This window comes from Martes martes, assembly GCF_963455335.1.
Source record: "Martes martes genome assembly, chromosome: 16".
Taxonomy (NCBI): domain Eukaryota; kingdom Metazoa; phylum Chordata; class Mammalia; order Carnivora; family Mustelidae; genus Martes; species Martes martes.
The window spans coordinates 40,183,094-40,208,011 of NC_137904.1; the positions used below are offsets into that span (position 1 = coordinate 40,183,094).

At 47.8% G+C, this 24,918-nt stretch overlaps 1 protein-coding gene across 1 annotated transcript in view; it reads left to right on the plus strand.

Annotated features, from left to right (window-relative positions):
• Positions 1-11,745: 11,745 nt before the first annotated feature.
• The window catches only part of FAM117A (family with sequence similarity 117 member A), a 44,324-nt gene continuing 31,151 nt past the window's right edge, over positions 11,746-24,918 (plus strand). Inside the window, exon 1 of the mRNA XM_080826425.1 lies at positions 11,746-11,942. Within this exon, the coding sequence (XP_080682551.1) occupies positions 11,747-11,942 (196 nt within the window). The 5' untranslated portion in view covers position 11,746. The remainder of the gene's footprint in view (positions 11,943-24,918) is intronic.

The following is a 24,918-nucleotide window of genomic DNA, read 5'->3' on the forward strand; positions in this document are numbered from 1 at the left end:
TGAGCCCCACATGTGAAATGGAAAGTAGTTACCTGCCCGCTGGATTACCAAATCCCAAAGCACAAAGGAAAATCCACTGAAAACTAGACCGTGGACTCGGCAAAGAAGTGAACTACGTGTGTTGTTCACCTCCATCCCCCTAGCACCGAGTGTGATGCCTGGCACATAGTAGGAATTCAAGAAACATGGGTGAACTCTCTTGTTGTTAAAGCTTAAAGACGTAGATTCGGGTCTTGGGACAAGGTAGCGTGGAGTTATTCACTTGGGAAACCCCAGAGGCAAGAAAAAGAGAAAAGTACAGAATAGGGTCAAGAAGGGTTCCTTTACATGTAGAGACAATAGCCGTACAATAGACTGTTTCAGGGACATTAGGGCTATTCAAGGCCCATCCCTTGACCTTTTGAGATCACACTTATGAAGGGCAATTACCGGGCGCTCTCACGGAAGGCATCTTCTTCCCACCAGCCAGAATCAAACTGTAAACTATATAAAGCACCAGTCTCATCGTACCCCACATTGTTATCTCCTTCAGTGCCCTCCAGACTGTTGGGCACATGCCCTGTGGGTCCCTGGGGCATATTGTGCTCTGGTTTTTCACCAGAGAAGGGAAAGTCCCAGAAGGTGGTGCCCTTCAGTCAGGAGTAAAAATGGCTGCATCTCTCAGGGCAACCAAAGCCTGGGCCTGGCATTCCCGAGCCCACAGCAGGGAGGCCATTAGCCCCGATCCCAAGAATCCCTGCAACCAGCATCTCTGGCTTTTAGCCTTCCATCCCTGGCACTTAACCCCCTGGCCCCTGAAGCAGGGACATTTCAAATAGTTTTTCTTGGAGCCATGGAGGGTTCAAAAGAATTCTTGTACATGAAAAAAGGGAATCCTCCAAAAACAGCTATTGAGCTGCTCGACCTCACTGATTTCTTCCTTCCCCCGGCAGTGCAAAGCTTACAGAAGAGCCTGCAGATTTGGATGTAGGTCCATTAGTTTCATTCTAGCCAGTTCCATGGGTCTCAGCCTAGATGGTACCCAAGCCTTGGGCCCCAGGAGGGGTGTGGGCTGTCTCTGGAAACTGAAGGCACAGGCATCAGGAAAATACTTTGACTCTTGTCCGTGGTGTACTGATGCGTCATGGAAACTAGTCCCAGGGGCTTCCCCTCACAGCTCCCCCACCCCTCCCCTTCCAGCAGCCTATAAATCACAGAGTATTAAATACTGTCTGGAGGACCCTTTTTACCCCACCCCTTTCTGGAGCTCCCTGCCAGGCAGAAGTTTGCAGCAAACTAAGCAGAGAGAAGAGAGAATGGGCAGCAGGCAGGGGTGCTCATTATTTATCTGCCAAACACCGCAAGTCGGTTACTGGTCCCCAACACGTTCGGACAGGCGGGGCCAGCAGTGCGGCTGGTGTTTTCTGGCCACGGAGAGCACCTTATTTGGCTGCCCCGCCCCAGAAGTGGGAGAGATAGAGTCAAGGGGTAAGGCCCTTCCTTTTGTGATTACGGTGGTTTCAGAATTAAAACACACTTTTCAGTCCTGGATCAGCTTTTGCCTTCTTGCCACCCTCCTCTGCTTCGTGTTCCCTAGGGCCTCCTCTTGTTGCCTCTCTTTTGACCCCCACAAAGAGCTTTCTCACTTTACCTGCCATGCTGCAGAAATTTCTTGAGTCTTGGCTCCAGAGCTCTGGCGGCCCTGTTAGTTAGTTAGCACTAACTAACCCTTCCACCTCCTTTCATTTTCTCTCCTTTCTCCCAATGGAATTCCCCCAGCTTCCCCATCTCTCTTTCCTCCCCCAAGCTAGGAAGCTTGGAGGAAGCAAATGGATTTGATCCTAAGCTAGTCCACTGAAGGAAAGACATGCTTTTGCCAAGGAAAACTTCCAAAAAGTGTTCAACTCCCACACCAGGAACAGCTGGAACCTGCTAGACTTACCTCCATTATTTCTGAGTACTGCTTCCTGCAGTATAAACAAAGTCAGAATTCTAGAAAGTTTAGGGCTGGGGAAGTGGCAGGGAGGCAGGGGAGTGGGTGGTCTGATGGGTGGCATGACTGGTCTGGCCTGTATTCCTAACTCCAACCTTCGACCTCTGGGTAAGGGGTGGTGACCCCCCCACCCCACCCCTTAGTGGTTATACACACAGTCTTTGAAAGCAGGTAGACCTGTCACTTCTAGCCATATAACCCTCAACCCATTTCCTAAACTCTCTGAGCCTCAATTTTCTCACCCGTGAAATGGGGTAATTATACCTTCTGTAGAAGGTATAATAACTATGAGTATTAAATGAGACTATGTGTACAAATTGCGTAGCCTATAGTAAGCACCCAGTAAGTGGATGTTTTCTTCTAATGCTATGTAGCAGGGGCACATGGCCTTTGGCATCCTGATTACATTACTTCCTTCCTGGGGGGCTGATGTTAATGTCTGCACAGGCAGTGCAGACTTCTGGGGCATTTTGAGGAATGCAGGCCCATTGCTGGTTCAGGGATCCCAGAATTTCCAATCTGTCTTGGGAAGAATTCAGAGTTGAGTGTATAGGGCCAAGAAGTTGACAGGGCAGTTTCTAAACCCTCGCTTGGTATTCTGGGCAAACACCCAGGAGGTCAAAGAATTGGATAGAGCTTCTGGGTGGGACTTCCAAGGAAAGTGCCAACTTGTGTGATATTATCAGAGTGGCATGGAAGAAGCAAGGCCCAACTGCTTCCTGCCCCTGCAGAATACAGGCTACTTTGTAGACTACCAGGCCTTTGCCCAAGTTGATTGGAAACAGGGGTCACAAAGGCCACTGGTGGAATGTATTGGAACATTCCAAGCCCTTCCACTGTACAAGAACACAACTCTTCGAGTCTTTGAGCAGTTGGGGGCTTCTAGGATTGAGCACAAGCTCCATACCCTCCATGATGCACAGCAGGAGAAACCACCTGCTCTGAAAGGAAAACGGTTCTAAGTATCATGAAATTACTAAATGGGAAGAGCGTCAACCCAGCCCTTTGGGACTTTCTCATGAGATAGACAGACTTGGCTGCCAAAGCCATTTTGTTGAGCCAGAGCTATCTTGTGGAATTCATGTGTTGGGTACAGGATATCCACAGGAAAACCAGGAACAGGCACCTCATTTAGTCAGGGCTCACAAGTTGGATGGGATATAACCAGACTTCATTCTTCCATTCAGAAACAAAGCTTACCATGAAGCTTAATGAAACTTTAGGAGTCTGATCCCCTCCCTTGCACAGAACCCTTCTAGGGCCTTGAACCTAATCCTATAACTTCTTTACTCCTTAACTTAAAGAGGAACCCCCAGATGATAAACATGTGTCCTCACAAAACCTGGAGCCTTCCTTCCCTCCTTTCGGCCAGCAGGACTTTTAGCCCCAACTTCCAAGAGTGATGAGGAACATTCAAGAGCGATAAGTTGGAGAAACAGTCTTAAATAACCAATACTGACTCACCACTGCCCAGAGCAGTGCTCACATTAGGGGCTGACACGAAATACAAGAGCAGGGGTCACCTTGCTGGTTCAGTCAGTCAAGAGTCCGACTCTTGGTTTTGGCTCAAGTCATGATCTCCCAGTTGGTTGTGGATCAAGACCTGCGTTGGGCTCTCTGCTCAGTGCGGAGTCCGCTTCAGGTTCTCTCCCTCTCCCCCTCCACCACCTCAAATGAATAAATTTACAAAAAATACGGCAGCAAATGGTTCCCCTTCCTCCAAACTGGGGAGAAGGGACAAATATATATGAAATGACTTAGCAGACATAAGAAAGCTACCCATAAGCTAGGACAAAATAATAGGCAGCAAGTTGAATGCCTAAGCCAGTTACCTAAGTGCTGAGGGAATCATTAGTGCCTGACCAGGTCGGCTGAGGAATGTTTAGAGGAAGTGAGGTCTACCTGGAGGTTAAAGCAGATGGTGAAGAAGACAGTATTGCCAGGAGGCGGGCAGGGTCAGGAGTAAACCTCATATACCAGAGAATAAAAGTGAAAAGCCTCATATACCAGAGAATAAAAGTGAAAAAGACCCTCTGGTGATAGTTTGCAGTTATCTATTACAAAACCCCTTTAGAAATAATATTTTGAGCTCTGAAAATAAGCTCTGGAGCCTGTGCCCCGGATCTAAAGGAAATCAGACTGCAAACCAACTTTCCAATCAACTCCTTCCTTGTGTTACATTTACAGTCTTTTTTAGTTGGATCTCATGATACTTGATGCCTGATTCGGTGCGTGGTGGGAGGCGAAGGGAGAGGGATTGGATGTGGAATCAGATAGAGAATGTTTATGGTGGTGTAGTTTATTTGCTCCCAGATAATTGTATTTTTGAGGCCAATTTAAGGTAAATGGGAAGGGAAGAGAGAAGTCAAGGGAGCTGAGGGGCGCCTGGCCAGCTCAGTAGGTGGAGTGTGTAACTTTTGATCTCAGAGTTGTGAGTTTGAGCCTCATGGTGGGTATAGAGATGACTTAAAAAAACACAAATCTTTAAAGATTTATTTATTTTTTTAAAAGATTTTATTTATTTATTTGACATACAGAGATCACAGGAGGCAGAGAGGCAGGCAGAGAGAGGAGGAAGCAGACTCCCCGCTGAGCAGAGGGCCCGATGTGGGGCTCGATCCCAAGACCCTGGGATCATGACCTGAGCCGAAGGCAGAGGCTTTAACCCACTGAGCCACCCAGGCGCCCCAAGATTTATTTATTTTAGAGAAAGGGAGGAGCAGAGGGAGAGGGAGAATCTTCAGCAGACTCCATGCTGAGTGTGGAGCCTGATGTGGGGCTCGATCTCACCACCCTGAGATCACGACCTGAGCCAGAACTGAAGGTCAGACGCTCAACTGACTGAGCCACCCAGGTGCCCCCCCCCCCAAATACAAATCTTTAAAAAAGTAAAGAGAGCTGAGACTCTGCAGTCTCCTGGGACTGTGCATAACCCAACCTGTCTTTTTTTTTTTTTTAAGGTTTTATTTATTTATTTGACAGAGAGAGATCACAGGTAGGCAGGCAGAGAGAGAGGAAGGGAAGCAGGCTCCCTGCTGATCCTACCCTGGGATCACGACCTGAGCCAAAGGCAGAGGCTTTTACTCACTGAGCCACCCAGGCACCCCCCCCCAACCTGTCTTCTTCAAAGACTCTGATCTCTGAGAAGGCCTGGGGGTGGTGGTGGCGCAAACTGTTCCCCGCAAGGCACTGCTCTAGATACCAAATGGTTCTCCAAGGCACCTGTGATCAGATGACCTGGCAGACGCCAAGTTCATTTTTGTGGGACCCTGCGTGCATGTCAGGCCCAGCGCTTGCTGAGTAATGAGAGTGATGACCAAGATACACCTATTCTCCTTAGGAAACTTCTCTAGTTTAGAGAGGAGGACATGTGTAACAAATGAAAAATGCCAGCCTGAGTGTTTCATAGGCCAAAAAGCCAAATCTTCTGTCTTTCACAGTGACCTTTTATTTATTTTTTATTTTTTAAAAAGATTTTATTTATTTATTTGACAGAGACATAGCAAGAGAGGGAACACAGTAGGGGGAGTGGGAGAGGGAAAAGCAGGCTTCCCCCCAAGCAGGGAGCCCAATGTGGGGCTCGATGTGGGGCTTGATCCCATGACCCTGGCCTGAGCCAAAGGCAGATGCTTAATGACTGAGCCATCTGGGTACCCCTCACAGTGACCTTTTTTTTTTTTTTTTTTTTTTTTAAAGATTTTACTTATTTGACAGAGAGAGATCACAAGTAAGCAGGGGCGGGGGGCGGGAAGTAGGCTCCCTGCTGAGCAGAGAGCCAGATGCGGGACTCAATTCCAGAACCCTGAGATTATGACCTGAGCCAAAGGCAGCAGCCTAACCCACTGAGCCACCCAGTTGCCCCTCACAGTGACCTTTTAAAAGGGAAATCATGAGAGTAGCTCTGTTTGTTTCCCAAGACATTCCCTTAAAAGATGAGCAGGGCTTGCCACACATCCGAGATCCCTCATTCATACACATATCTAACTCCTCTTTTTTAGGAAACAGCTTGATTGAGGTATAAATTACATACCACAAAATTGACTTGTTATATATTTATAACCATGTGATTTCCTTTAGTAAATTTCTAGATTTGCGCAACCATCACCACATTCCAGTTGTGGGTCCTTTCTGTTCTCCCCAAAAGTTTCACTGTGCCTGTTTTCTGGTAATCCTTGCTCCCCATCCCAGCCCTAGGCAAGCACTGATCTCCTTTCTGTCTCTATAAATTTGCCTTTTCTGGACATTTCATATAAATGGAATCCTATAATATGTGGTCTCTTGCGTCTGGCTTCTTTCACTTACCATCATGTGTCTGAGGTCTATGTATGCTACCGCACATAGCAATAGTTCCTTTTCGTTGCTGAATAGTATTCCACCTAAATTCTGTTTTGAGACAACACTGAACAGCATGCGGGAGCCCTGGTCTCTGACCCTGTCTCTGATATCCTGAGTGCCCTCTGACCAGTCCTTCTCTTGTTTGGGCATCCATTTCTCCATCTGTAAAATCAGAGGACTGATCAGGAAGAGTCTCTAACATCTCTCTCAATTCTTCTTCTTCTTCTTTTTTTTTTTTTTTAGCTTTTATTCATTTATTTGAGAGAAAGAGAGAGAGAGAGAGCATGAGTAGGTGGAGGGGCAGAGGGAGAGGGAGAAGCAGACTCTCCATGGAGCAGAGAGCCTGATGCAAAGCTCAATCCCAGGACCCCGAGATCATGACCCAAGCCAAAGGCAGACGCTTCAATGACTGAGCCACCCAGGCACCCCCTCAATTTAAAAAAAAAAAATCTACTTTGTATTTTTCATGGAGTGTCACTAGGACCAGTATTCCAAAATTTTGACATCTCTGATCCCGCATTTACCCTTTACCTGTTTTAGAACTTCCATCATATCCTATATTGTTAAGGATAGGGAATCTTCTTTTTAAATAGCCTGCCATTTAGCAGGAAAGTTTGATTCCCACTGAGAGGAAGAGTGAAGGAGTGAATGTCATCGGGTCTGAAAGACAGAAAATGAGCACTTGAGATAAGTAAGCCAGAAGACAGGAAGTGGTGGGCCACAGCAGGGGATGAAATGTGTCAGAGGCAGCCCCCAAGGCCGAAATCCAGGCCATCTAGTTACCTTGGGAGTAAGAGGGAAGGGAGAGAGGGAGAGAGAGGCCACCACAGTGGGAGAAGTGTTGAGGGCTGGGACCCCTCCCTACTCTGTTCCCATAACCTCATTCATTCCCTCAACCCTCCTTCCCCATCCCTCTCCGGCTGCTCTGCTCCTTCAGTTCTGACCCCGTTTCCTCAGGATCTCATTCCCTGAGGAGCCGGGCCTGACATTTCAGACAGAGGCTGAGGAAAGGAGGTAGGTCGGAAAGAGACACAGTGTGTCTGCGTCATCTTATGTTCTGTTTTATTATTTGGGAACCTGAGGCCCAAAGACATAAGCACTTGGACATTTACCTGAAAGTGCAGAGACAGTCCGCCAGGTACCCAGGAATATCAAGAGTTCTCTATTCTCTGAACAATTGCTATGAAGTGTCAGGTTTTGGAGGGTGAAAATGGTGATCTGGAATTCCCATGCTTGTCGGTAATTGTGGCACAGAGGCACAGGGTGAGGGTCAAGGTGCCCTGGAAACAGGGCCAGACAGCACCATCAGAACTAGAAACCTTCTCTTGGTTATGAGGACCCCAGCCTTCTCTTAATTCAATAGACAGCAGGATAAGACGACCTTGTTGATCCTCTGATCTGCTAGAATTCCCTCCAGCCTTTGGTCGTGGTACTCCCTGAGACTCCTGCAAAGTATGGCCATACTTCGTGTATGTAGTCCTCCCCTTTCGCTATTTTCGAGTGCCTGCCTCTGACCCAAACTCTCTGAAGGCAGGAACCATGTCAGGTCTCAATCAGAATAGCATCTAGCTGGGTACCATTTCTGCATACAGGCTTCAAGGCCTGCTGGGTTGTGACTTCCAGCATAGGGACCATGTCTCTGAACATTATTGTCATTCCTTAGTGCCCAGCTCTGTGTCCAGTACCTAGTGATCATCTGAATAAATTTGTGCTGAGTGAATTAATAACTATCATGTTGATAAGGATGACAGGGGGAACAGTAACAAAGGGTTGTTTTGTTTGTTTGTTTGTTTTGCAAGCTACAAGATGCTTTGTAAGGCAAGGCATCTCCGTTAGCAGCACACAGCCTCCTCAAAGCCATGGTTTTCCTTCAGTGGAGGAAAAAGACAAGGGTTTATCTTCAGATGAGGTCTTTATCCCCACCATCAAGCCCATGGCAGGAGAAGCTAACGGTGATAGAGAAGGGAATAAGAGACAGCTGCTTGGGCATGATACTTGTGTAAGGAAGAGACGGGGATCTCCTATGCAGGCTTGCCTTCTCACTCTGGCTAGGTCAACTCGAGTGTCTCCTGCCAACAACTTATCTGGAAGGACCATGACTCTCTGGACTCAGAAGATCCAATTCTTCAGCTGTGCCATCTCCACTGGTTCTTCTTCCACTGTCCTGGTCCTCAATTCCTGGTGTTTTGGCTTTAGAACAAAATTTAAACACTGTGTCCTTGAGACTATCCATGTTAGCCTTCTCTCCAACAGAAGAATGCATCTGCCTACTACTATGCCATATTATCTTTAGAACTACTCTGTGAGGTTAATGGAGGTGATTTTTGCAGAGAGAAAGGACGCCACCTGCCCAAAGCATTTCAAGATTCGTCATTCAGGGCTTTGCCCTCTAACACACACTGTATGGCTTTACCAATAAAAACCCATCATCTCCTAAGAATGCCTGAGAATTTACATGTTGAGGGGTCCTAAAATGGATCTCAGGAAAAAACAGATTTCAAGATATTAACTAGCCATCCTTTGGCTCTTAGGTAGGCCAATGGTCTAGAAGTTGAGCGTTGGTTGGGAAAGTACTTCAGTTTGGAGTCAAAAGACCTCCGATATAAATCCTGGGTCTGCCATTTACTGAGTGGATGATTTGGAGGAAGTCACCTAACATCTGTGAGTTAGCCTTCTATAAAACAGGGATAATGACATCTGTGTTTTTGTTTTTTGGTTTTTGTTTTTTGTTTTTTTACTTTACATACCCATTGTGAAAATTAAATGAGATGATGTATATGAAAGTTGTAAAGTACTAGGCAAGTGTTCATTTTAACGTCTCAGGCAAATTTGCATCTTTGGAGACTCTTTATGTAAAATACAAATAGTAATCCATCTGTGTTCGTAACAAAGTTTTACAAGAATAGGAGTTCAGGTCTGGTGCCTGACTGCCTGAATAACCTTGGGCATGTTATTTCTTTCAGAAACCTCATTGAAGAGGAGATAATACCCATCTCATAGGTGTGGTCATGAGCATTAAATGAGGGAACATACACACAGTAATTAATATGAACCTGGTGTAAATAAAGAAAGAAACCAGTGAATGTTATAGCTGCTACCATTGCTTATTTTATTAACGGAAAGATGGGGCAGGGTGGTCCAATAAGATCTGATAAAGATCTTTTGATCCTTTTGAGCTAGAAATCAAAGGGACTCACTTTTTTGGGCCTCGGTTTTCCTACTTCTTCTGTAATAAAAATCTACGGTTTTCTTCTTCCAGATTGTCATAAGAGTTAAAAAAAAGAAAAAAAGTATACAAAAGTATATGAAGTATATGAAGACTTTGAACTGATTGGACTTGAAGAACATTATAAATTGCCAGTTTTTTTTTTAATGCTCTATTATTTATTTATTTTATTTTTTAAATTAACATATAAAGTTTTGTTAGCCCCAGGGGTACAGGTCTGTGAATCGCCAGGTTTACACACTTCACAGCACTCACCATAGCACATACCCTCCCCAATGTCCATAGCAAGATTTTTTTTTAAGAACTGAATTGAGTTTATAAAGACTCTTAACTCTTTATCATCCATCAATTTTTGTTGATCCCTATCTGCCAGTATTAAAGTCATCCTCTTCATAGAAAAGGAATACAGCATTTCCCAGACAATAAAAAAGATTTCAAATGTCAGATCTTTTTTTTTTTTTTTTAAGATTTTATTTATTTACTTGACAGAGAGAGAGAGAGATCACAAGCAGGCGGAGAGGCAGGCAGAGAGAGAGAGGGGGAAGCAGGCGCCCCTGCTGAACAGAGAGCCCGACACCTGGCTTGATCCCAGGACTCTAAGACCAGGACCAGACTGAAGGTGGAGGCTTAACCCACTGAGCCACCCAGGCGCCCCTCAAATGTCAGATCTTGACGTAAACCCTTCGAATCTGCTAGAGCACATATACTCTGTTCGCAAAGAAAACCATACTTCAGGATGTTCCATTGCCTCACATTTGTTGTGCGTATGTAGGGTGATTTTAATATTCAGCCAATGCTTGAATTTCTACTTTGGGTATTAAGTGCTTTCAATAGGTAATCACAGAATGACCTCTCCTTGCCTTGCAGGATGCTCCCAGATTACCTCCTTTTCTCTGATTAGCTAGGATGGCTTCGGGGAATACCTTCATTTTAACATTAAAGTGGGCAAAAACAGAAATAGAAAGATAAATCTGTAGCAAGATCAAAAATAGAATTCATAGCTAAATATAAATCTGGAGGGAATTATCCAATTATTTGTATGGTCCCTTATGGCAGAGGATCCAGGGTTGATTGCCTTCTGCTTTTTCCTTATATAGAACAAAATGGTTAATAAATACCAAGAGTAATACTTTTTTTTTCTTTTGAAGAGTAATAGTTTTTAGTAGTAACTAAAATGCTGTTTTCCTTCCCAAATGTCCTCATATATATTACAGTATGTGATTTTTACAACTGCATGCATTCTCTTTGGGGATCATCTCATTGTAGGTCAGAGAGCACTGAACTGGGAAGACCAGGATTTGTTAATGGAGTCACTGTACAAATTTGGGCACGTTTCTCAGTCACTTTGTTCCTTCCACTCCGCTGAGCTAGACTTGGAATGGACGGCTCTGAAGGGAAATTCCCTGCTCCTTTTCAGTCTCAATATAATTTACAGGCTAGCGCTGGGTGTTTTTGGGGGGCGGGGGAGTTGGACCCACACCAGCTAGGGACTTGGAAACGTGGAGAAAGACAAATGTGGGTGTCACATGAGGCACGGTGGCCATTAAGTGCATGAATATAATGCAAATCGCATGCAAATATATGCAAACTTTGCATTAATTTGTAGAATCTTTCTTTGGAGCTTGCGAGCAGCACTGAGATCCTATGAGGACTCACAGCTAATATTTTTATGTTAAATCAAAAGTAATGCTTTTTGAAGTTATCGCTTTCTCGGTGCTTGCCGGGCTCAACTGCTCAAAGTTTGACACTCTTCCCTACCCCCCATAATGATTTCACTAGTGCTTGATTCCATCTTACACCCGGCCCCACCCCCGCTTAGCCTGACGTCACGTGATAGTGTATTTGCATACTACCTGGGACTGGGTGTGACGCTCCCCTTTTCTGCGTCTTCTCATTGGCGGCACCGGAGAACCAGCCCTCTTCCGGACGGACCAATCAGCGCCCCCTCGAACGGAGGAAAGCGGGAGGGGGCGGGATGAGGGTTGGGTCTTGGGTTGGATCGCTAGGCATATCGGCCAGTCATCCTCCGGAATGGGAAGAACAAGCCGGGGATTGGTTGGGGGGGCGGGGTCTGGGACTTTGTAGGCCAATGAGAGTTCTGGGCTGAGGGGGCCGGTCTCCGCCCCGCAGAGCAGATAAGCAGCAGCAGCGGGGGTTGGGGGGCTGTGTGGGGCTCGCTGTGGGGCCGGGGCAGGCGGGCTGTCGGGCGGGCGATGGCGGGGGCCGCAGCGGGCGGCAGAGGCGGAGGTCCTTGGGGGCCGGGGCGCGGAGGGGCCGGGGGGCTCCGGCGGGGCTGCTCTCCCCCAGCCCCCGCCGGCTCCCCCCGGGCTGGGTTGCAGCCGCTCAGGGCCACGGTCCCGTTCCAGCTGCAGCAGCCGCACCAGCGCCGGGACGGGGGTGGCCGCGCAGGTGAGCCGGGCCTGGAGCGGGTACCGGGGGGAGGAGCCGTTGGGGGAGGGGGGGCGCGTGACGGGGGGGAGGGGTACGGGGGAGAAGCGTGAGGGGAAAGTGGATGGGAGCGAAGGAAGAGAAAGGGGGTCGCGCAGAGTCTGCGAGGGCGGAGGGAGCGAGAGTGAGGAGCGGTGAACGCGGGGTCCACCGCTGGGACAGAGTATGCAGGGAGTCGGGGCCAGGAGGTGAGGGGAGGGACATGGTAGACGGAGGCTGGCTTTGGGGGCGTAACCGAAAAGTGGGCAGAGGTGTCCTGTGGGGGTGAGTGGAAGATGCAGGGGTGGCAGCGAGGTGTGAGGAAGGAGTGAGTGGCGCTTGATGGAGGCGCCCTGTGCCGGCTGGCTCTGGAGCTAGGAGCTGGTGGGCGCTGGAAGTCTGCACGGGGAGGGGGAGGGGCATGGAGGAGAGCCCCGTGGAGCCATGTGTTACTTCTCCAACTTGAGTTTGGCCCCGGCATCCCGCTCTACGGCTCTGGAGTTCACCGCCCCCCCCCCTTCACGTGCACTTCCCTATATTGCCACCTCCCGGAGCTGATTTCATCCGAGCCGTTGGAATAAGTTAGTTTAACGGCTTTTACTACGGTACAAACGCTCTGCTCCGATTCCCTACATTCCTCTTGGTTGGCCCAGAAGTTGTATGTTCTCAGATCATTGACCTGCTTAATATGGCTGTCTCATTCCAGCCATCGTGTGCGTGTGTGTATAGGGCCTGGGCAGTTTGCCCCCGGCCTTTCTCTCCTACCCCCACCCGGGCTATTTAGTCCTCGGCATTGCCAGCCAACGTGGCAGTGGGGTGAGGGCTACAGTCAAGTACACTGTGGCAAATACCCCCACTTTCTGAACAGCCCTGAAACGGCTTCTTAATAGCAGCTTGCCCTGCTGGGTGTGGGGAAAGGAGGGAGGAGCAAGATTAACCTTGCTTTCACACTCAGAGCTGCGATGGATCCCCCGCAAAGGCAGGCAGTGAGGAATGGGAAAAGGAACCTACTTGCATGAGGAGGTTGGCAGTAAGTTTAAAGTGAGGCGTGCATTTGATTCACACCAGATGTGAAAAAAGATCATTGCACACTTCCAAAGCCTCAGAGCCTACCAAATGTACAAAAGTCATGGTCCCCACCGTCTAATGGTTAATGACATTGTCCACACCAGAATTTCTTGAGCTTTTTGTAATTACTAGGCTTCACTCCCTCCTGAAAGTATAGCTGCTACAGTGCTTTTCTAGGTAGGAATGGGGTTAAGAAGGTCTCTGAAGTAGAAAGGCCAACTCTATCTGGACCTCACTATAAGTGTTAACCTTGCGTATTGGAATGCAGAAACTTGGTCAAATCTGGTAGCAAGGTGGTGACCAATTAGTCAAAGTATGCCTAGACTCTGGTGGTGGAGAGCAGAGCAATGCCCAGACTCATGCCTATCATGAGCTATAAAGCAAACCACAAGATTACAAACCTGTTGGTTTTGTTTGGATTTCCTTGGAGTCCAGGGAAGTTAGTAGTAACAGCAAGCACTAGAACCTTAGTCACTTCTACTACAAATCAACAGAAAGCCTGCCTATGCGGTAGCTGGAAATCTATTTGCAGTCATATTTTTTAAAAAAGATTTTATTTATTTATTTGACAAACAGAGATCACAAGTAGGTAGAGAGAGAGGGGAAAGCAGGCTCCCCACGGAGCAGAGAGCCCAATGGGGGGCTCGATCCCAGGCCCCTGGGATCATGACCTGAGCTGAAGGCAGAGGCTTTAACCCACTGAGCCACCCAGGTACCCCTAGCAGTCATATTTTAAGGGCAGTTATTTTATGTCTGCTATAGAACTGACATGAAAGGCACAAACACTGGTGAATGCTGTGGAATGGAGAAGAGTGTAGGTTTGGATAACTGGGTTCTTTACATGGCCTCTTCCTTTTTATAGGGCCAGGGTCCCAAAGATCCTAGTAAAAACCATAGGAAGCTAGAGTTCTGCCTAACTTGTTGGATGATTCAGGGCAAGTTGAGTGGTCTCTTGTGTATGAATTGGGCCGAGGGGTGATCCCTCCACCTTTTAGTATCCAAGAGGACTTAATGAGGCACTTACCTGGTATATATTATCTATTATCTGTAGATTATCCATAGATTTTCAGTGAGGTAGGAGAGAGGAAAGATAGAAGGAAAGAGTGGTCTGAGCCTGTGGACTTCCTCCTGAGCACGGATTAAGGGAATGTACCTGGCCTTTGATTTGGGAGCACATCGGGTCTTCTATGCGTTAACTTTACTCCCTGTGTGTTCAGATTGTTTCCATTCCTTGCACTTGAGAAGTGGCAGAAGTGGTTTCCTCTAGGTCAGGGGTGTACTTGGAATAGGAGGAAACGCCTTATGTTCATAAACCCTTAAGGGAATCCTGGCATTGGGGGCCAGGATTCCTGAATTTCAATTCCAGGCTCTGCCATTTACTAGGTGTGTGGCGTGGAAGAAGTTTCTTAACTTGTTTGCCTCCGTTTCCTCATCTGTTAGAATGTGAATCATAACTATATCCTGAGTTAACAGTTATAAAGTGCCGAGGCACCTAGAAGATGTCATCCGTGTTCACGGCTGCTTACATCGTTCCTCTTCTCTCCACCCCGCCAAGGTGAGAGAGCATTGTTGGCCAAAACCCATTGCCTTTCAGGCTTTAAAGAGCAAACCCATATTGGTCTGAAACCAGTACTGCAGGTTTCAGAATTTCAAGGCCTCCTCTTGCACTTGTGTTCCCTCATCTTTTAAAATAAGCTTTTCTAATCAGGGCTCCAGACCCCAACTGTTGAAAGAGGCATGTGAACTGGGACTGGGTTTCAGGGACAGTTAGGTGTTGTCACTGTTTCTTTCCCATCCCAAAGTGCCGAAGTACTCTGAGCTATGCACTTACCTGTACCACATGCCCTGTTGTGTTCCTGACAAGATATGTTAGACCTTGTAAAAACAGGGTGATGATGTAAAGAACAGGATTTACCTTCTGTGGCCATTCATCCATGCAGGATGTCTTCATAGAGTGAGGAATGGCTTCATTTTTCTGAGCCTGGGCTAAGGGTGTGGAAGGCAAAAGAGAACAGCTAGAAAAATGAAGGTCAAGTCTAAGAAAGCTAAGATTCCCCCCGTGGGGATACATTTATTACGGCAGTTCCCCCTTTAATTAAATGCTTGTTTGTGTCTTATGTCAGCTGGAGGCTGCTAACTTTTCTGTTCCTCCAGGATTACTGATGGACAAAATGGGACTGGGAAAATTGTTCTGGGTTCTGGTTTTAACTATCCTGTCTAGTGTCTCTGTCTCCATATCTCTAGAAAGAAGATAATGTTTAATTGAGCTTTACAAATTCCTCCCTAGTAGACCAGCCTCCCAGGGGGTCAGCTGGGTCCTGGGGAAGCCCCATGTTGCCTCTGTACCTCCTCTGCACACCAGAACCTTCTTAAACCCAGGGTTGGCAATTCTGGCCTGCAGGCCAAATCTAGGCCTCTGTCTGCTTTTTTAATTAAGATTTTTTTTTAATTTTTTAAAAGATTTTTTAAAATTTATTTGACAGAGAGAGAGCACACAAGCAGGGGGAGCTGCAGGCAGAGGGAGAGAAGGAAGCAGGCTCCCTGCTGAGCAGAGAACCTGATGCAGGGCCCCATCCCAGGACCCTGGGATTATCACCTGAGCCAAATGCAGACACTTAACCAACTGAGCTACCCAGCCACCCTGTAAATAAAGATCTATTGAAACACAGCCATGCCCCTTCATTTAGTATTGTCTGTGGCTGCTTTTGCACGACAGTGACAGAGTTGAGTGGTTGTGAAAGAGACCAGAAGGCCCATAAAGCTTAAAATGTTGACTACCATGGCACTTAACAGGAAAAGTTGGCCTACCCTTGTCTTAAGCAATGTTCTTTCCCATTATTCCTATATAAAGATGAGCTTCAGTGCGTGTGGCGTACACCTTCTCAGAATATTCTAAGGAGATAAAGAAAAGTAACAAGCCTGTATCCCCACTTCTGTTTTAGGTGAAAAGAGAAGGTGGGGGGGTCATCAGCTTCCAGTCAGTTCTCAGTCTTTGTGGAGGATCAGCACATGTGAATGGAGGCTGCCTCCCTGCCCGCACCCACCCCCCCGCCATTGTCAGGTGGCATGTGTTCAGTAGACATAAACTAATTTGGATTTATATAAAAACTTGACTGTTAGGCAAATGTGCACCCTCTCCCCTCATAACCCTTCCAGACCATCCACAACTGCAGTGAACACATTTCAGATCAGTTGGAAATGGCTTTAGGTTTATGTCCTCTCTGGGATTTTTCTCGCTCCCTTTTATTTTTCCAAACAGATCACTGACAGCTGGCAGTAGTCTTAAAATACTGGCTTCCCCGCAGGGATATAGGATGGGTTTATTTCAAACACGCATTCGGTTCTCCAGGATGGCCGATTCAGTGAATATAAGGCAGCATTGTTATTAGCAGTGCTATTGGTAATTATTAAACTCCTTTCCTTTGCAATGCTTTGAAAACTTAGCCCTCGGGGGATGGGTGTTTAGATAGGTCTGGAACCACATAAAGGAGGTCCCTTATTAGGGACCTTGAGAAAAAGCCCTTCTCAAGTCATGGTCCTCCTGGACTCTGGAGCTAGAAGCAATCCAACTTCTCAATGCCAAGGACCCATCTTGCTATGATGAAGCCTGAGAGTGCATTTAAAAGCCTTTAAGGGCTACTACTGTCCTTGAATGCTCTGTGATTGAGGCAGCCTCTGTTTGGGAAGCACTGGACATTGCTTAGTCTTATGCTGCTAGCTTGCTTTTGATAGCTTTGCTCATCCCAGACACACGTGGTCCCCAGGAGGTACTGCTGAAATCTGTCTTAAAGGTTATCACCAGGGACGGCATCCTTTTAATTTGGGTTCCAAAGTACCTAATTGCTTTATCCCATCGGTATCTAAAGGAGCATGGGTCTGTGTGTTCTTCCGTGTTTCGGATAGCAAAGGATTGTAGAGATGGGAAGCTCTCCACTCATGTAACATAGAGCTGGGATATTTTAAACCATTTGAGGTCAGTGGAGGAGGGGTGAGAACAAAAGTGGGTGTGGTGGTAAGAGGACATCATTCTCTCTGATTCCAAATATAGATGGATCTCCAGAAGATTTGGGGCAGGATTGCAAAACTTCCAGTTACGGTGGCCATGTGAGTGTTGCCAAAGTGCTTGGTGGGCTTTAATGGCAGAGAACACTTTACTCATAGTTTTTGTCTAATTTATACTGAATGGTATGAAGGGCACCCACGCCACACTGTTCTTTGATCTTGTTCTTTTTTTTTAATTATAGTATTATGTTAGTTTCAGTTGTACAACATAAGGACTTAACAGTTCTGTACATTACTCAGTGTATCCCTCGATCTTCATGGAACTGTTAGAAATCAAGCGTCCTCAGCAGCGCCTGGCTGGCTCAGTCAGTAGAGCATGCGACTGATTCTCCAGGTTGTGAGTTCGAGCCCCACGTTGGGAGTAGAGATTCCTTAAAAAAAAAAAAAAGAAGAAGAAGGGCGCCTGGGTGGCTCAGTGGGTTAAAGCCTCTGCCTTCGGCTCAGGTCATGTTCCCAATGTCCTGGGATGGAGCCCCGCATGGGCCTCTCTGCTCAGCGGGGAGCCTGCTTCCTCCTCTATCACTCTGACTGCCTCTCCATCTACTTGTGATTTCTATCTGTCAAATAAATAAATAAAATCTTTTAAAAAATGTAAAAAAAAAAAAAAGAAAAGAAATCAAGCATTCTCCTCTGGATTTTTATACCTCTCACATAGAGCCTTTGTGCCGTAAGGATTCACACTTTAGGGTGTGACACGTTCTGGAGGTAGGTCTGGTTTTGAAACCTCACTGACACTATCACATTTATCAGTGCTATGTGACACCAAGCTCCAGTGCTTTCCTAGTCTTGCCTGGGCTTACCTTCACTCTGTAGGTAGTTTGGAGCCCTTTGAAGGGGCTGGAAGGGGAAACCTTGTGTTTCCTTTCCAGTTCAGGATGGAGGTGGGTGCCCACCAGCATGTTCGTTGAGTGGGAGTGGACAGTCTCTTCCTGGGTTAGTAAGTTTTTTTTTTTTTTAAAGATTTTTTATTTTTTTATTAGAGAGAGAGAGAGCGCACAAGTCGGGGGGAGAGGCAGGCAGAGGGAGAGGGAGAAGCAGCCTCCCCTGCTGAGCAGGGGAAGCCCCATATGGGACTTGATCCCAGGATTCCAGGATCATGACCTGAGCCGAAGGCAGTGGCTTAACCAACTGAGCCACCCAGGCGCCCCCTGGGTTAGTAAGTTTTAACCCCACTTCTAAGGGGATAGAAGAGGAGCTGGGAAGAGTAGAAACATGAAAGATGAGTGAGAAACCTGGTCACCACCCCCGCCACGCCCCGGCTGAGGGCTGAGTTGAGTCTTCATAGAGGGCTGCGCTATTTGCTTTGCAGGGTTATGAATTAACCAAACACCAGCCGAATCTATTCACATTGTTAGGTCAAAAACAAATCCTGATCTCTGAGAGAGAAAAGAGTTTTGGATTCTATTTGAAGTTCTAAATTATCTGTGCTCCAGTTCCTCTCCAGCGGTGTGGAGCTTGGGAAGGGGCCGTTGTTCTTGGGAACAGCTGGATGGAGGGAGTTTCTCTCCAGCTGGCTGCCCACACTCCGGCCTCCAGCTCAGGGTCCCCACCAAACCTCCTCGTTTGGAAGAGTCTTCCTGGCACTTGGCTCTCCTCCTCCACGCTTTTTCCTCAGGGTCACTACAAAGTTGCATGCTCAGCTGAGAGCCATTTAAATGTTTATCCTCAGGCCCGAATAAGCCTCAGTGGACTTCTACTGTGTCAGAAAACCACAGCCAGCCAAGGGTGGCTTTAATGAACTTAAAAGAAGGCTATCGAAGTATTTCATAATAGGGGATCTTTTAGCACCAGCCCTTGGGGAACCTGGAGCTGAAGTTGGGGCTCTGGACACCTCCCATATGCCCTGCTCGTGCACCCCAGCCGGCTGATGTTGGGGATGGATGGAGAGCCTTGGGCTCAGCAGTGCCTGCGCACAAGCAGTTTCTGCTTCCAGCTCCTTAATAAAACGGGTGGAGGTTGGAGGAGGCCTGGGAAGATTCCTCTGAGGGCTTTGGTTGATCTGAAGCAGTAGGCCTGTGATCAAGGATGGTAGAGTTTTCTCTGAGGCCGCCTGGATGTGGCTTCTTAGAATATTTGATCTGGCAGGGCAGAGCTGTAGGTCTGGGATGCCTCTTCTCAGAACCTGAGCTCCCCATCTTATGAGCGAGTGTGGCTTTTTGAGGTGGAGAGAACTATGCCAATAAGCATTGGTTTAGTCGCTCCCCAGCTCTGTTACCTGAATCCCCTGTCATCTGATCCTCAATGAAAACATGCAGGAGAGCACTGAGGTCTCACCTCCTTAAGAGAGAAAGGTAGGATAAACATAGGACTCCAAAAACAAATGACTAACACGTCCACAAGTGGATAAAATTTAATTCAAGCTGGAGGAGGCATAGAATAAAGGAATATTTATTATTTTTGTGTTAGGTAGGGTTAATTGGAGAATTAACCGGGATATTTTCAGTAAGCTTTTTTTTTTTTTTTTAATTGCCCAGTGTGTTTTTCTCCCTAAGGTTAAATGAAATTTTGACTCTACTCTCTTCCCTTCCCTTTCAAAAGTGGCATATTGGTGTGGCCCTGTCTGGTCAACCGTGTTTCTTCACTTTCTCAGCTCTCTTTAGTCCCTTCGGCCTGTGCTGCAAATTGTGTGCCTGCCTTTTTAAAAGGTAGGCACCTCATGTTTCAAGTTCAAGTGCAATGGAACTCACCCTGCAGCTTGAACAGATTTGAGTGTTTTTGCAGAGGGAGGGCCAGGGCAGATGGGGAGTGTCGTGCTCAATAAATACTTGTTGGATTGAGTTGCTGGAAAGGCAGCAGGGGTGGGGAGAGCGAGCCACACTTCCCCCAGTCTCCCTTGAGATGGTTTTTCCCACTTCTGGTCCCCACACACTGTGCCCCCTTTATAATACCCCTCTCTGCAGCTACTTCCAAGGCAACCTCCTCCCCCCCCCACCCCCACCGAAGTGTTAGTGTTCTCTCTCTCTTTAAATCACTGGTCTCCTATTCATCCTGGTCATTGGGCCTGAAGCCCAGCTGGTGGCAAAGACGTGGCATTTCCATGGATGTCATTGCTAAGCCTGTAGGTTCCCTTCCCCTTGCACTTAAAGCCAGAGGGGTGAGCTTGGGCAGTTGGTTACCAGGTTGATCCATGGAAACAGCCAACACCTAGGATTTTGTTAGGATTTTATTTAAAAAAAGCCAGACTCCCTGGCTTTAGGCTTAGAAGTGGATATGGGTGACAGGCCAAGGAAAGCGAGACGAATACTGGGTTTCCTTTCACTCCAGGTAGATTTACAACAAATTCCTAGTAGGGCTAATGTATGGGAAAGGGAAGCAGAAAAACGAAATCTGCATCAGTGACTTTTCTAGGCTAGGGAACAGAACTGTCTATGGGCCTAAGTGGGGGCTTCAGGCTTCCTCCAGAGGTGTGATCAGGCTGGAAGCCCCCTTTCCCAAGCCAGGCACCATCCTGTTTCACCTTCTTTCCCCACACCTGTCCCCCCCCCCCCCCCGCAAGTTGGGAAATGCTGGAAAGAGATGCTTATTAGCATTCCCCACCCCTTGAACACACACACTGCCGTCCATGGGGCCCACGTTGTCCTGTCGTTCGGGTTGCCAGCCATGGACCTGGTAGCTTAGTCAGGTGGTTTTCTGAACCTGCCCAGCTGGGGGTAACTTGGAACAGAGTAAAACTGCAGTTGAGAAGAAGGAAAGAGCGCTTCTCTTACCTTGCCCTCCCTTCTCCTCTTCCCTGCCCCACACACTACCTTCCCTTTAACGAGTTTTCTGTGCTCAGTGCGTCTTTGATCTGTTTGATCGCCCACATCGCTTTGAGAGAACCACCGCTGATAACACGTGCGCTCCCTGCCCCACACCTGCAAGCTGGCGCAGCCTCCGTTTAGGGATTGTCTTTGTAACTCATACCCATCAGATAGGACATGCCAGGGCTGAGGGTGGGGGCTGGATGCCATTTGGCGAGCCCAAGGGGTTGTAGCCAGAGAGCTGTTGCAGGATTACGTGGTCCGGGGCAGAGATTGGGAAGATGGCAGTGTGAGTCATGCCCAAGTGGTGCGTGTGCTCCTGGCCGCCCAGAGTAGCGCCCGGGCTCTCTGTTACTGGGGCCACAGTCCTCGGTAGCTGTGCGTTCGTGGGAGAAGGCAAAAACAGCTGCTTCAGTGGAAAGAGCGAGCTTGGGAATTCCAACAAATTGTTGTACTTTTCAGGGAAGTTGAGCATATAGATAGCTTTCGTTTTAACAGTGTGTTCCATTCATTTAGCTCTTTGTGGCTCCTGGTGGGAACTCTGGAATGTTTCTCATTTATCCTCCTGACACTCACGCAGGTGCAGGTGGCATGGACTTGTTTTTGCAGAGAAGTTACACGAGGCCTAGGAAGGAAGTGACTTGCCCAAGACCATGTGACTCTAGAGCCCTTTTGCTCCCAATCCCGCGGCTCTTCCCACACATGTGGGGCGAGTCCATTGTGAATGGGCTCCTGAGCTGGCATCGTCTGTATGCCGGCCTAGCACACGCCCAGCCCGTGTTTCCCTTCTGCTCGCATGCCTGGATCCCAGGAGCAAAAAATCATCTGTTCAGTTGACCAAAAGAAAATTGGAAAGGCAGATGGGCTGCAGCGAAGTCTGTTGTTCCTTCAGCCCCGTAAGTGACTGTTCTCTTGGTGTGGCTAATTGGAAGGTGACGGTTGTTACATTAAATGTGTGACACGGTGGCAGCCCTTGAGTACCTCCCACCAGATTTGAGATATGCAGTTTCCAGGTGGAATGAGAAGCTAACCCCAGGGACAGGTAGACCCAAGGAGGCAGGCAGGGTTTTCCTGCTTTTAAGGGGGAGTCATGGTCATCGTTACTGGGCTTGGGGCCATGTCAGGAAGATAACGCCAAGATGGAGCTTATAGGAAGGGTTGTCTCTCTTCTATGTGGAACCCCAAAGAGCACCTGGGGATAAATGTGGGTGGCGCATTCCTCTGACAGGGGTAGGTTCAGGTGGCATGTCATCTTGATGACAGCTTAGTCTTCCATGTAGGGAACCGGTGGTGCAAACCACCCCCACCCTCCCTGCCACGCTCTGCTTTGAGTATGTCCCCCTCCTCCTAGCTTTAGGTTAAGTGGGAGTGGAATCACTGTGATACATGGTAATGCCTTTATGAGACAAGCGTGTGCCCAGTAGAGGGGACTAACGGGGACTTGAACTCGGGAGAATGCTCCATCTAGGGACTTGGTATCATGGAGAATTGCTTGGCCTGCTTCACAGAGATTACCTAGCCCTCCTGAGAGGATTCCGGGCAGCTCTTACCCACTTACCTCTCTTGCGAAATCAGACTCTGTATAGAATTCTTGAATGTCCTGGTAACCATAGGCTTATGTGTATCCTTTCTTTGGCTGTGACCTCTCCACTTCGTCAGGTAAAATCCCCTTACAATGAACATTATAAAAAAAAATTCTGTATAATAAAGCTATTTCCATGGTTCATATCAATGCTTTGTTGGTTTTGTTTTGTTTTGGTTTTTTTTTTTTGTGGCTTTTGTTGTTTAAAGAGAAGAGTAACTTCTGTATCAAGTACTTTTTCTGGTCCCTGTCCATGTGATGGTCCATCCCTAAGCCAGGGCCCCCAGCACTAGCCGTCTGCCTTAGTGGCAGGGAGGAGGGAGAGGAGCATTGGAGCCATCACCAAGTAGCAAGGTCCCCCCCTCTGTTTGCATTTCATTTCAAACCTCCCACCGTCTGGTACATCTTTGTTTTCCAACGGAACACCACACAAAACCCAACAAAGGACGTAGGAGTGTGTGTTTATCTGAATGTGAGTGTGTGTGAGTGTGAGTCTTGAGCGTGAGTGAGCATGTAGGTGCCGAGTGTGAGCATGTGTGTGAAAAAGTGCATGTGAGAGAAAGAAAGCCAGTGACAAAGCAGGTGGGACAAATGTTTGCTTGAATGCGAATCTGGGTAAAGGTTATATGGGTGTCCCATGTACCGCTCTTGTTCTCGTATCTGGAAGTTGGAAATTACTTCCAAATAAAAAGTTTAAGAAATGAGTACATGCTAGACTAATTTGATGGTGCCAGGAGTTCTTGAGAGTGTGAGTTCTCTTCTCTTCCTCTTATAACATCTCTTATTCTCCCCATGTAACAGACAACAAAACTGAAGCCCAGAGAAGTCAAGTGACGTGAGTTCACATAGCACCCCGGGGCCAAGGCAGGATTTGGGCCCAGGTACTGACCACTGTGGCAGGCCACCCCTCAGGAGACTAGACTGCTGCTTGCCCGGACTCCCTGAGCTGGACCTGGGGGTGGGGGGCGTTCAGTGCCAGGAACGATCGGGTACCTGCTGCGGTGTGCCCACGCTCCGTGCATGGCCTGTGCTCCCCCAGCAGGGGGTCAGCAGGCGTGCCCCAGTCTGCCAAAGTGTGCCAACTGCACACAGGATGTCTCGGTACCTTCGAGGGACAGCTGCTTCCTTATCCTAAGAAACACTCTTACTTTGCTGTTGACTCAACTCTCTACGCTTCTTCAAGAGCACGAGATCAGAACCCTCTTTTGCGTCAGAACCATGGAGTTCTTCTAGTTCGAGCTTTTATGTCCGAGATGGATGGGTTAAAAGCAGTCGGGTTCGGCATGGAGAGCAAGGCCAGTGCGTGGGCCCCGGGCCAGAGAGCTTTCTTGTCCGCGTACCCGTCTGTCTGTGGAGGTACAGGAGCCCAAGGGAGGACGTTTATGTGGTTTCTTGTGGCAGATCTTACCAAGGGGTTGGGAGTTAAAGCTTCATCCGCAGAGGGAGGACTCACTGTCAGTCAGGGAAAACTGCTAACCGCAGGGCCCAGGGAGGGATCTGATGGTCCTTCTACGCTGGTGGCAGAAGGAGAGGTTCAAACACTGCTGCTTGTTTCCTGGCCCCTTTTCTCTAACACCAAACCACATGGCCTCCATTTCTCTGTGCTCCTGGAAGGCACTTAAATGGTTCCTGACAGTTTTGCTTACTGATACTTCCCCCCAGCTTCCAGAATTAGGGTTGAGTGAGAGTCTGACTCTGCTTCTTAATAAAACAGTTTTGGGAATCTTCAGTTTTAGCATGTGTCCTTTATCTGCAGTGCCTCCCTAGAGCCATGAGGCTGTGGTTAAGTTGGCTTCAAAGGATTTTTTTTCCCATGGGCTCCAGCCAGTTACGTGAAAGAGACCCGTGAGCATTTACTGTATTATTACCTCAGCTTACATATACTGAGATCGCTTGTCTTTAGGCAGTTAATCCTGTTTCAGGCTGTCGCCTCAATTCTCTGATTCTTCCTGGTTCTGTTCTGCCCCAGCATACGTGCTGGGTGGATGTCATCTAGGGGCAAAACAAGATGCAGCAGGATGAGGAAAGGCTGCCCGCCTGATTCCTGATGACTCGTGTGCAGATAGCCAGAGCCATCTTTTTTTTTTTTTTAAGATTTTATTTATTTATTTGACAGAGATCACAGGTAGGCAGAGAGGCAGGCAGAGAGAGAGGAAGGGAAGCAAGCTCCCCGCCGAGCAGAGAGCCCGATGCGGGGCTTGATCTCAGGACCCTAGGATCACGACCTGAGTCGAAAGGCAGAGGCTTTAACCCACTGAGCCAGCCAGGAGCCCCGCAGAGCCATCTTAAGATGGGACGGCTTTGCGTTCTGGTTCTTAGACGTATAGGTAGGATGGATGTCTTGGTGATGAACATCCTGCGCTGTTTGCCTGGATCAAATTCTCCTTTGTTTCAGGAGGCTCAGCCTTTTCTTTGCCTGACTTACAAAAGAAGAGACTGGTACTGTTAAGCCCTTGATTAAGAGCAGACACAAAGCCTTTCGTGTACTTTGTGGAAGGAGTGTAAC